Source organism: Battus philenor, unplaced genomic scaffold, assembly GCF_028537555.1.
Source record: "Battus philenor isolate CCGP_79_NKW_IND1 unplaced genomic scaffold, ilBatPhil1.0.hap1 SCAF_11, whole genome shotgun sequence".
Lineage (NCBI taxonomy): Eukaryota > Metazoa > Arthropoda > Insecta > Lepidoptera > Papilionidae > Battus > Battus philenor.
The window spans coordinates 242582-255841 of NW_027181673.1; the positions used below are offsets into that span (position 1 = coordinate 242582).

The 13260-nt window shown below is 43.6% G+C and overlaps 1 protein-coding gene across 1 annotated transcript in view; it reads left to right on the forward strand.

Annotated features, from left to right (window-relative positions):
• LOC137931541 (visual system homeobox 2-like) overlaps window positions 1-13260 on the forward strand; it is a 146647-nt gene that overhangs the window by 15613 nt on the left and 117774 nt on the right. The window contains exon 2 of the mRNA XM_068774969.1: window positions 12498-12551. Within this exon, the coding sequence (XP_068631070.1) occupies window positions 12498-12551 (54 nt within the window). The remainder of the gene's footprint in view (window positions 1-12497; window positions 12552-13260) is intronic.

Below are 13260 nucleotides of genomic sequence, written 5' to 3' on the forward strand. Positions count from 1 at the left end.
ATTAAAAAAGGTCAACATTCCGTTTAAGGATTACTCCAGATAAAATGCAAAAGTCTCAAAGCGTATTCTAGCTTTCAAGATATGACCACATCTTTACCTCGTATCTGAAGTTTTGTAACGGATCGCCGATAGTACCAAACACAAAGAGTGGAAAAGCACAAAGTTGAAAAGTATTCAGAATTGCCTAATGAATTAATAAAACACATCGTTTTCGGCTTTTCATAAATATTATAGTAATGAAGTTATTTTCCAATGAATTTAAAACTTATTACTATTATTATTCTTGTTGTATAAATAGCACAGCTTATCCTGTTTGCCGTCATTGTTTCGCCGATTTTCAAAAAATAATCTTTATGTCTACTGAATTTGCACACATTTTAATAAATAATTAATTAATTTTATTATTTATGAGGACAATAGCAGTAGCCTCAGAAAATTTGAGAGTTAATATTGGTGTACAGCAGGGTTCCTTGATCTGAATTTTATTTTATCATTTGTAACACGAAATCGGTTACATGTGAAAAACTTTTAAAGGTATAATCACTGAAATATTTAACTTTAAATTAATTTTAATGTTAGGAATCAGAATTTTGAAAACTATTTTTTACTCTACTATTATTACGATATTTATTATTTCTAAATCCATTGATTTTTGGATGTGTACCATACATTTATTAATATGAATTAAGCCATACAATCAACAATTTAAAGCTTTTACACCAATAACCAATCAACCTGCATGACCTACATGAAACTGATAGCCAGTTGAAATGGAATGATGTATGACGTGAACGACATAATAGCGCTATTCCGCACTCTTATTTGGAAAAAACGTATTTAAATAAAATAAACAGATGTTTAATTAGCATAAAGCAATGGTTGGCTCCGTACAAATGACGACCAAGAAGCTGCAAACAGTCGTCATGTACAAAGGCGTCTCACTTGGTTTTGACTTGCGAAGGCACTCGGATATATCGACCATTTGTCAAGGCATTCTCTGTTACTTCTTTACCAGTTGTCGTGAGTTTACCGGCTTCTTCTGGTCTTCCTATACATACCGTAATAATTTTGAAGACGATTTTTTAATCTTTTTTAATAGCGACGTACACTTGAAAATTGTCCTTTTATTTATTCACTTTATATTCCGCTTTGAACAAGTCGAGCTCATGTTTAATGGCAACTGTCAACTTAAAGGTTCATGGGTTTCAATGGGGTCTAAGAAGAACTCATTTAAACTCTGTCAGGTTTTCCTTTTGTTTTCTTATCACTTTGACGATATCTTTGATACGATAGTTAGAGCGGTTTAATCCAAAACTGCGCTATCACATAAAATAAACCCTTAGAATATTTTTAAAAATTTTTGTTTGATTTTTGTAGCAAAGTATTATAAGGGAGTTTATAGTAAACACAGTTATCTGCAAAGTAGTTTTAAAGTTTAGACAAAGGCATGCCAAGGTTGTCTCTTTTAGCTTCTAGTACAAAATTTATGTGCATCGCATTTTTATTGACAATCTGTAATCATCATAATATCAATCATAATCATCACCCGCCTTCCTTAGGTTGCCCCGTATATGTTATTACAAGTTCATACTGTTTATCTAAAGCTTTATAGGCAACCACATAAGTCACAGAAATTAATAAAAAAACTTGTAGGATATAATAATGGGAAAATAACTAAGTGACCTTCGTTCCGGCATCTTTCTGTGAGACTCGGTCATTAACAAAACAATACAGTATGCTTTAATACTGATACAGTTACAAAGAGCTGAGATGTAATGAAATGGTGGAATTGTTAATCGCAAGTCGTAACGACAGGCAAGAGGTTGTTTATGTAATCACGTGTTGATTGAGTGCTTAGAAAAACAGTTTTAATTCGCATCACAAAGCTGCCGAGTGAGTTGGCGTCTGTGTGATTACACGACTATAACAATGAAGCTATTCTAAAACTAGGAGGTTAGGGCGCGGGAGGGCGCGCCTGGGCGCGGGAGGGTGGGCACCGGGAGGCTCGGGGAGGTCGAGAGTGCGGGTGCAGACGGCACTACGATTGGAACGCGTGCAAGCGCCGCTACAAAGGTGTGATGTTAAGAAAGCACTTCCGGTATCCCACGAGGCTCCAGATGCAGATGCATCAGCAGCGGGACGATTTCGCGCCACCTCGTTAAACCGACAGAAGTTATAAAAATTCAATTGCACTTTTACGGGCATCTTACGAAATTCTAATGTGTACTGTATACAGAAAAAAAAAAACAAACCCGCACGACGAAATTGCTAGTTCCCCGACACACACTGATCCAAAGGAGTTATTTGCGCAGGTGAAATTATTGTTGATGAATATGTCTAACCTAAATTCAGACAAATTCGACAAAGTAATTTCTCATGTTCTAATAAATATTTCTCGTTTTTTCTTAAAATAAAATTATTCTTTACTGCTTTGACAGATTTCGTTTTTTTAAGTTAGTGGCCTGTTACAGTGCAATAGACAAAATAAAACATATTTCAAGGCGATCACTTTGCCAGATGAGTCGAATGGTGAGTTCCGCGCCTAGCAATGCGTTTAAGGTTACACTTTTGCTTGCTTATATAATTTTTAAGTTTTGTAAATTTGAATGTGCTAACTGCAAGGCACGAGTAGATTGCGCGGCGTGGTGCGACTGCGCCCGCACGTTACAATAATGAGTGCGCATTAGTTGCGCGTCAAAGCGGGCGCGCTGCATTATTCATGCGGCGAGTAGCGGCGCCGAGCCTCGAGTGCTACTCCGCATGCCGCCCGTGCTGTTTGCTGGGCCGTGCCGTGCCGCGCCATGCCGCGTCGTGCCGCGTCGTGCCGCGTCGTGCCGCGTCGTGCCACGTCGTGCCGCGTCGTGCCGCGTCGTGCCGCGTCGTGCCGCGTCGTGCCGCGTCGTGCCGCGTCGTGCCGCGCCTTGCCGCGCGTGCTGCTCTAGACGCGTATTGTTTCCCTTCTTCATTACCGTACGACCGTGGTATCATGGCTTTACTGTCAATTCTCCGCCATTTCTACTTCACCTTGACACTTGTCTTGTCTCAGCGGGCTTGTATCCACAAGCAAGCGGAGTACTTCTTAAGTTTCATCCGGTTGGCTTAATTAAAACCAACTTCTCGAGAAATTCCAGTAAGTCCATGATATCGCCGGCGATCACGAGAAGCTGCTATGGTGAACAAAGGTCTGTAGAATGCAGGATGTTCCCCGCGTACACTGGAGTAATATGCGAGCAACAGTCTCTTGCCCTACCAGACATGTCCTGCACATAGGACTATCCGTATGCCTGAAAGCCAACAGATGTTTGTCAAAGAGACCACAACCAGGTAAACTCTCAGCCAACAGGCGCAATTAAGGTTGCGCTGGCGGGAGCCCACACTTCGCACGCAGAGATTCAGTAACATCTTGAGCCATTGGCGCAACCTTGAACAATAGGACTCCAACATGTATCGTCTCTTATTCATATGACGTGGGCTAAAGAACTTAAACTGATGGGCCGTCATAACGTCGTATTTACGTTGATCCTGACTACATGGTAGCGGCACCAGTGCGCTCGACGCAGACGGCTGCAGTGTTTGTTCCGCGGTCGGCATAGCACTTGTTAAAACGCTTAGAGGATGCCAAGCGTTTTGTTAAAAGTGCTTTGCTATTCGTCACCCTGACGCCGGGACCGCGGAGACATTTGTGGATATTAACCAGCAAGCGGGTCACGTCCCCGGGATGGGTCGGCAATAAAATTTCAATTACCTCGGCGCGTCCGCGACGGATCTTTTGTTAGTGGATTAGCCGCGGTACGCGGGGGGAGCCGGTAATTGGAATAGCACCGCGCATTACACCGCCGGTGCGCCCCCCCCGCCCCCGCGCGCCTCGCTCTCCCCCCGCGCCGCATTCCTGTCGGATTACAAGCGCCGAAGCCAAGTTCAATTAACCGACCCCCAGTTGCCGATTGGATATTAATTTATTGCCCTCAGAGGTCGCGGCGATCAGGACCCGCCAAACAAAAGGTTAGCTCGTCTAGCGCATCCTGCATTGTGACAGCTCTTTTCTGCCAAAACATTTACTGCGTAAATAAAGATAGGTTTTATTGCCTTGTGTCACCACAAGTTATCATTTTCCTTAAAAATCCCGAGAGCTTTTGTGTTGTAATTTTATCAAAGTAAGTTCTTCCAATTAGCAGACTTGTAGTGTGTTGTACATTTCCTTAATAAAATAGTAAAGCTGCGTTATCACTCAGTTTATCTTGCACCATTTGACGAATTAAAAAGCCGTGTTTACAATAACTAATTTAAGTAAGCCTTTTATCTCTTCAGATTTGACCTGTTGATGTGGACTTTTGTCACATATTTCCGAAGCGTCCCCGCTTGGGATAGATATTTATATCGTAATAGTATTTTTGAAAGCATTTTATCAACAAATGCAAAAATTTCTGCTATTGCAGTCTACGAAGGTCAAGTTAAAACTATTTGCGCACACCATCACAGATACCGCCCACTGCCCGGACGCTGCTCGCGAGCATACGGCAAAGAGCACTTTAAATTTGTAATCAGGTATTGGAATAATCATAACCAATTCCATAATATCACGTGATACAGACAAAATGAAAAGACGTATATAAGCTAAAAAGGTAATATCACTGCTGAAACCTATCTATATTCTTTACTAAATAGATATAGATACATAACTAAATGTAAACAATATTCAAATGTCAAATTTGATATATTATCAACAACCTAAGACTCAAGCAATAGATAGGGCTTTGCTCGGGGTTCGAGATCAAATCAAAAATAAGGATATTAGCAGAAGTATAAAGGTCAATGCCTAGCTCGAATTTGTTTGAAGTGGCTGTGAGCTGGGTATATATATCGTGCAACCAGAGGCCGTTGGGGTTGGAGCTTTCTTGAGTGGTGACCACCAGCCGGCAGGCGCGACGTCAGTGGGCTCCCGCAAGCGTGCCGACGACTTGGATTAGGTCGCGGGCAGCTGCTGAGTCGTGGTGATCTTTGAGGAATAGTACTCTTTTAATATATCAAACTTTGACAATTCAATCTTGTTTATATTTAGTAGTATAAGTACCTAACCCTGTACAGTATAGGACGCAGTGTCAGGATGTGTTTTCAGAGTCCAGTGTTGGGGACAATTCTGATAAAGCCCGCGACGTCTTAATTCGACAGTCAATCAATAGATAGGTGGAATCAATAGATAGGTGGTCGCGCGCGGCGCCTGCACATCGAAGCGGCACATCTCGGCGCGCAGGCGGGGTCGCGGCAGTAATTGCAGCCCGGCGCTGTCGTTACTTTTAATTCGCGCCGCGAACCTCACCGACGCGTTTAACAACTTAACAAGGACCACGGAAGCCATGGAGCAAAAAAAATAAATAGAATTGTCCTTTGACTAGCGATCGGAGAATAGTTTACAGAAATAATTTCGGGAAATGTCGATAGTGAAAATAAAAATTCACAAATACCGATACGTGATAGAAATAGCAACATATAGTATTGCTGTTCCGTTACCGCGTGCCCTGGTACCCCGGTGCCCCGGTGCAAGTCGGTCCCGGCTAGAAGCGACCCCGAGCGGGACAGCCCAGACGTGTGTAGTTGTTTACGCGACGGAAGCCGTCGGAGGCGTCCTCTAGTGGAGGGCCCTCGCGCCCATCGAGAGGGCCTGCAGCCGACAAAGGCTTTATTCGTCGGCCGCTGAGCCTTCAGTTTCCGCGAATATGTTAATAATGAGGCCTCTCGAGATGCGAGGTCGCGTCACGTTGCTGCGCTTTTATCTCTCTGCTAATTTTCATCAACCTTAATATTAATATATTATCGGTCACTCGGCTAAATGTTACTGACCGTACAAAAAAAGTTCAGATACAATACTACACAATACTACACGGATGATGCCACAGTTGAAATGATGGATCTAAATTGCAAAGGTCGCTCTGGGCGGCGCAAAGATTGCTATCAACTGTTGTACAGTCGCCTCTAATGCCCTGCGTATACACCGAACTGACATTGTAAGATAAGGTAACATCTTATCGTTGGAATAACTGTTCGGATGCTATTCACTCCAAGCAGTAAACTGACCAGCTGAATATGCAACCTATTTCCATTCTCTAAGCTCTCGGCAGTTCTTCTTCACACGTATGTCTAATCAATTAACAATATCCAAAGCATAATGAATAAAAATATCAATCATTGTCCGATATTTCTGTTATCGTTGTAGATTCTCTTTTGCCTAATCAATGCGCGTAAACAAAACGATTCTACTTAAAATCAAAATTTACATAAGAATAATAATTAAAATCGTCTACATTTGTTGTTTTACCGGCGGTCTATCTTTGCTTCACTCTCATCTTTCAATTCAACGTACATCGATTATTTTGTATCGCAGCCTTTCAAATTATATTACATAACGTAGAATTCAATCCAACGAACTATGTGCGCTCTGTTTTTTCACCTGAACTAAAAACTTACTTTCCAAAACCATACATTCTCCAAACGTAAATAACTCGGCATTCAGCTTAGATATCTCTATTGACTCATCCATAGGGCGTACAAGTATATTTTATTTTACTACTAATTCAAAATCATTGCATCATTTCAGTAGAAGAACGCCCCCTGCTGGACACAGGACTCTCCCAAATATTTACAATAACACTGGAGGTTCCACCGTCTTGCGAACATTTAACAAGGTGGTCTGTGCACGTTGCGGCAGTTCGTTCTACGATGTGCTTGTCGATTCAATAGTCGAATAAAAGGTTTCACTTTAAAAACATACAAAATCAAAAAACAACCTCACCTGTCTGATATAGACAAAGCCGTCTTTTCTCTTTTATTATTGATACAAATTACGTAGATCGTGATTATTAAAGTTGCAAAAACCAAATGAATAACTCATCCGCAACTGACTGCGCATGCGCAGGCGGTCGCTGTGCTGGCTCGGCATTATGTTGCAACATTAGCGTTTGTGGATGTACAACTTGAGGGATTTAATCCCATTACCTGCTAAGTATTTGTCGCAGTGATAACGTTATTGGAGTACCTTTCTTTTTTTTTTGTCGACTAGCACGCACCGCCGGCACTGGGTGTCGAATGGGAAGATTGGTACTCAGGCAGACTACCCGACGACAAACTGCGCTGCTGTTGACTTTGCTCTTGTTCTCAACATCTAGTTTAAACACGTTCAGACCGCAGAGAGCCATTTACCGCTGCGTGAACGCAAACGAGGGCCGACTAGCATCTGTGTGTCCAACGGACTCAGAAAACTTTTTAATATAAAATGTTAGCGCAGCACTTCGCTCAGCGCCCCGCGACCCATGCTTTACTCCTAGTTACAGATCACCCGGAAGAGTATTCTCCGTGTAGCAGATTTTGTTAAGTACCCGCAGTGTTGCTCCTGTCCGTCGGCGACATCCCGCCGTGAGGTTGACACAAAGGTTGGAGCAAAAGCGGGATAGCGTTACAAAGTTCACTCACTGGAGGAACTGGAACATAATCCCGCGGCGGCGGGCAGCGGAGCGGAGGGGAAGCGGGGCGGCGGGCGCTGCGCGGGAGTGCCTCGAGAGCGCACTTGACGCATCGAGTGGGGCAATGCGCGCACAATGGGATGACATCGCGACAATGGGGACGCACCGGCGCCTAATCCTCTCCGCATTGTTTGTGCGCAGCGCCGCCAAACGCCGGCTCTTTTATATTGATGCGCCGAGACGCGGAACAACACGAGCGCTCCTTTCGACGAGGCCGAAGACGGGCCGGGCCGGCGCTAAAAAATACTTGATTTTCTCACGTACCCATGTGCGAAGAAATTGCAGCTTTTTTCGAATCTTGTACCTCCAAGAAGTTACAATACGATATCTCTTGTCCTCTCTATAATACTATGTTTATTAAACGTTAACCTGAAGGGATTAGCCGGCCCTGAAGTAACTGTGTGTATTTTTTCTGTACAAGAAGAACGGTTTGATCCTAATATTGCATTTAAAATATTTACTACCGATAACTTTTAAGGTTGTCCAAGCATTAAACCCTTTTATATCACTAATTCAAGCCTCCTCCTCACCGGCAAGCCTACTAGCCTCATTGGCAACTCTCGCCTCAGCCTTTTCCATGGCTTGTTGCGGGTTATATTCGGGATTTCTGAATGAGATCGAAGAAGGAAGAAAGAGAACCGTATACCAACAGAACAGGCCACATAGCGCGCCAAAGAGATGATCGCTGGGCATTAAGGTTAGGGAGTGGTGATCACGGGCCAGCAAACACAGTGTCGGAAAGTCTAGATCCCGCTGTGGATGTCCTAAGGTTGAAACTCAATGATGAAGCATTGACCCCGCTGCAGCGGGCTGCGCTCCCGCAGACAGGAGAGCGTTTGTAGAGCACTTGTCTACAAACGCTCTACTGTGCATCATAGTACCAAGCCTGTCTCCGCTGCGCGTAACCGGGCCCGGGCTTATTGCGGCCTGTGGGCCCGTTTATTTATTTACGGCGCGCCGCACATAATTGAGGAAGTGCTCGCAGCGCCATTATGTGTTTTTTTGTCGTCCAACATTGTTGATCCGACGACAATTGCGATCGCGAACGGGTGTTTGAAGACATAATGACGGCGTCTACGACTGAATGGCGCGCAATCGACCGCGCGCATTGTCTACGCCTCGCGAAATTCGATTTAGTCTGTGGCGATTCGATTACAGCGCGCTTTATTCGTTGTCCTAGTCGTTTTTGTCTAATCCCCGAAATCCGAGCCGGCCGCCGCGCCCGCGCTCGCTGCGGGAACAGCCAGCGCGACTGCTGCCGCGTTTTAATCCAAATACCATTCAAATGGCCCGACTCGTGAATGCCCGCTAAACAATCGACGCGACGTCGATGCCTCGCAGGCGCGCGATTAATAAAAAAGCGTTTGATTTTCTCTCCCCTCGAGTAGCCTCACCTCCAGCTACTGCGGCAAACAGCTCCGGACTAATTCCACTCTTTCAAACAATTTACGGTCCTCGTTTCGTGTAAACTTATTTGTTCCGGCACAATAAAGAGGTTGTTATTACACGCTACATAATCACAGGTCCAAATTATGTAAATTTACAATTTATAAAATCAAACTGGGCGGGCTGGGCTACGGTCATATAAAAACGCGCACGCCTAAAGTTTTGGTGGTTTTGTCCCCTTGATACTCTCATTTCTCTCAACAGAGTAAACATGTGAAAAGTTAATGTTAGGAGCCTGTTGCAAGAACAGCCTGCGTACAGTAAAACTGTTCAATGAGATTTACGAACATTAAGAAAACAGAGGAGATGAGCTAGGCAGTTGGCACAGGTGCGGGGTGCAGGATGCTGCAGAGTGTGAGGGGGGTGCAGGTTTCCATTGTGCGATTTTTTGTCGCCGCCGCCCGCCGCTTTGTGCGCTGCTGACACTCGAATCCACTCCGGATTTTTTTCCTCAAATATAAAGTGACGCTTCCAATGTTTTGTCAATAATCGCTTGAGGATAATTCGAGTGATTTCTAAATAGCGGGCGACGTGACGGCACCACGACGCGGTAATTCGCGACACAATAGCGCCCTGTGCGCGCTGCCCCGCCTCCGCACCCAATGCTTTCACCACAATCCTTTGTTGGTCATGGTATCCTTTACAATCTTCATCTAGTTGTCATAAGTCTGGTGTCTGTTCTCAAATTGTAATCTTTTCAATCTTTCACGATTCTTAGTGCACACATCTGTGCCGATGATCTCTTGACCTCTATTTTCTGTCTCTGCTAATGACGAGGTAGCGCTTAACAGAGGGTGTATGCACAAGCCTAATCCCCATTTGTTTGATTGAGAGCTTATTAGAGCAATGCAGTTGCAGTAGTTGATTAGAGCAGTTCGATTGTAGGGCCCCGCTCCAAGCAGTCTCCCGCCATCTCCTTGACACTTTACAGATGTAATTTCAACTGAGATTTCGTGATGTCCCAAGCTCGATTCGGGTCGCCCCTTTGGGTGACCCCTGGATCAATTCTGAACAAATCTCGCCAGCAAGTAGCGCCAACCTTCTTACGCATAATGTGGCAAAAGTATTTGAATACAAGAGATAGGACAGTTGTCGAAAAGTTTCACTTGATTTCCTGGAAACGGAGTAATATACTAATGTAGCTAAATTTGAGCAGTGGTTTCTCAGCGGAACAGGAGAGATACTTGCAACCGTAGGTCGCAGGTTCTCTGGATACAATCACATATAATTTACACTTTGTGCATTAATTATATAGGATTAGCACTGCATACAAAAGTCCATAGGATAGACAGCAGCGAACTTTGCGTACCTTAATAAAATATAATAATCGCCAGCCCGCTTGCCTTGTAGGCCTGCCTCGCAGTGGGTGTCTATAGGCTGTAACAAAGACCTGGACCTTTAAGTTAAATCTTCACTAGATGTCCATTACTGGAAACTTTTTCTAAAGACACAGCAGCTGGTGAGATATGGAGACGTTATCATCGATCTCTTTTTACCCGCTGTTTCTTTTTTTCTTCTCCAATGCGGACACGCGGTCTAATGTTCTCATCGTCGATTCATTTTGTGCCGCTGACTCAAGCTCGTTGATTCATATAGAAGAAGCTCGCCTTAAATATATTGAATGAAACGTGTAACAACGAAGTATTATATTTGTTTAAACAATAGTATTTAAAATTTAAAAAAAATGTAGCCGGAAATTTACTTTCATAATCTTTATTTCGGCCACAGGACGTTTTTAATAGGTTAGTTATAATTGATTGGATTTAATATATGAAAATTTTTAGGGATACAGTTCAGAAGTTGCTCGCATTCACTCCTTTCCCATTCGTGCACTCCATCTCAGATTATATTAACACTTTTGCACGCTATCTTTGTTGACATTGACAGATTTATCATATTGACATGAACATCTTCACCGACTTTGAGATTACAGAGCGCTAAAAGCTCCTAGCTTAGACCTTTACAGTAACTATACCCGAGCGGTACCTCAAGGACCTCGGCTTGGACCGTTGCTATAACTCGTCGAATTGGGAGACCACTGAGCTCGCCTTTAATGGCTTCCATGGGTTACTTAGTTGTTCGAGGGATCTCTGGGGGGACTCGACGTTAATATCGGACTGAACGCAACCGTTAGAATTTTCAAAGTAGCCAGTCGGTGCAACCTCTTTCCCTGCTATTTTAATTTATACAATAAATGTTTTGGAAGCCATACCTCTTCGTGTACTTTTCATTTTCATATCATAAACTATAAGTTTTTTATTTTTTTCGCATGCGGTTTCAATCGCGCCATATATCATGCATTAGTAATATGCAAAGGTTGTATTTTAGCTATTCTTCTCTTTTGTGAGCTTTTATCAGAGTGGTCGTGGTCATGCTCCAGTCGGTTCTGGTGCTATTGCTGTTTCGCCATGTGTCGGAGCGGTTGGCGGAGTGAGGGCATTCATTTACTGACTTTTTAGCGACAGTGATGATCTTTGTCCATCTCTTTGGAGAGCGTCTACGAGATCGCTTTACTTTAACTTTTTCTTGCACCACCAAACAGGCAATTAAGTTTTTATTACACGTGATATGTTCAAGGAACTTTCAGTTATATGCAACAGTTAATCAAAGATCAACGTCTTTAGGTGTTACAAGACTTTTATGTAAGTCACCTACGGGGACTCCCCCCGTCCAAGACGAGATGTATCCGACAACGTTATCTCTTTGCTGAATGTTTACTATTCACAAGCTCCGACAAGCCAGCACAAATACTTTGAAAACACCTTGTTTACATCTCAAAGTTGCTACTGTCTAATGAAGATCCTGCGTTCGTATAATGTAGCAAAACCGTGCCTGTGCGTGGAATGTTTAGCCAGTCAGTAGTAATCGAAAAAATTAGATTTACGCTCAGCGCCTTCCGTGATCTGCCCACCGAAATTTATATAAGAATTTATGTTTTTTTTCACAAAAATATGATAGATGCCGCTGTTTTCAAATGGTTTATATGAATAGAAATACCTGTGTGTAACCAGAGATATGAAATCAACGAGCTTCATCTAGTCACAGAATTTTGGTGTTAGTATCAGTTGATACATGGATGTCAATGTTAAGGAAGCGGAAAGCCACAGGTCATCGAGGCGATTATTGAGTGAGAAGAAAAAGAACGGAAAAAGAACTGAGCCTTGCAGCAGAACTATGTCTGTGAGCTGATATGATGATGATAATCTGCACCGTAGTCGCTTTCTTCGAGATTTAACCAGACGGTGCTAACTAAATAGATAACATATAATTATGTGGCTAACGCAGGCATATCCGTGTGGACTTCGTGCGTCTCCGAGCGGGGCGTGCGCCCCGGACGCGAGCCGGTGTTGCCGGAAAAATGTCCGGGACTAGTTAATTGAGAGCTCGGGCAGCTCCCCCTCTTCTTCGCCCCCGCCCCGCCCCGCACCGCACTGCACCGCACCCCCTGCCCCCGCAAAGCTCGGGCGCGCTGTGAATTGGAATTCCTCGCCGCCCTTAATTGTTTGTTGCTCAATTAATGTAATTCTTGCTCCGCAGGTTTCCCGCAGATCAAGAGCCCCTACAGCCCGACGGCGCAGCCCCACCTGACGGGTCAGTACCTGACACAATGTAATTCTTACCATTATGCACTCGGCTCGGCGCATTATGTGTCATTACGCGTGCGCGTCGCCCCGAGTGCTTCCGGCGTGCGGGCGCCGCTGCACCTGTGCAGACCGCTTTGCCCGCTGCTGGATGCGGTGCCTCCTGGCCTCTTTACGACCATACCAATGTCTGAACTGAAATCAGTAGAGCGTGCAGCGTCAAAACTATGTTCAGTTGTTGACCACAATTACGATCAAATCATAATGGCACGGCTTGGGATGTGATTAAACAGAAGTGATCACAAGAAGCAATGTGATCGGTTATAGATGTGGAAGCTATTACACAAAAATATTTCCCTTCTGGAATACGATAAACCAATAACTGCAATTAGCAATACAAAGTCTGCAGGGTCGAATAGTAAAAAATAAATATTTTAATATGGGATACGCCAAATTGTGAAACACTTTTTCTTACTGTATTATCATAGTGTTATCTATTATTAATGAAACCATTGATTATTGGATCGGGTGCATCGTACATTAATTGGCAGCAAATGTGCTATACATTCACCTCTTTAAAGTTTTTATTCGTATAAACATTCATCCTGTATGCATTCTACACGTTCTCATTTATTGTTAGTTTTCTCACCGTGTGAATTTAATGAAAGATATCATTTTCAAAAATCAATGCAAATTATAAAATCAGGAAGCTTAACGAA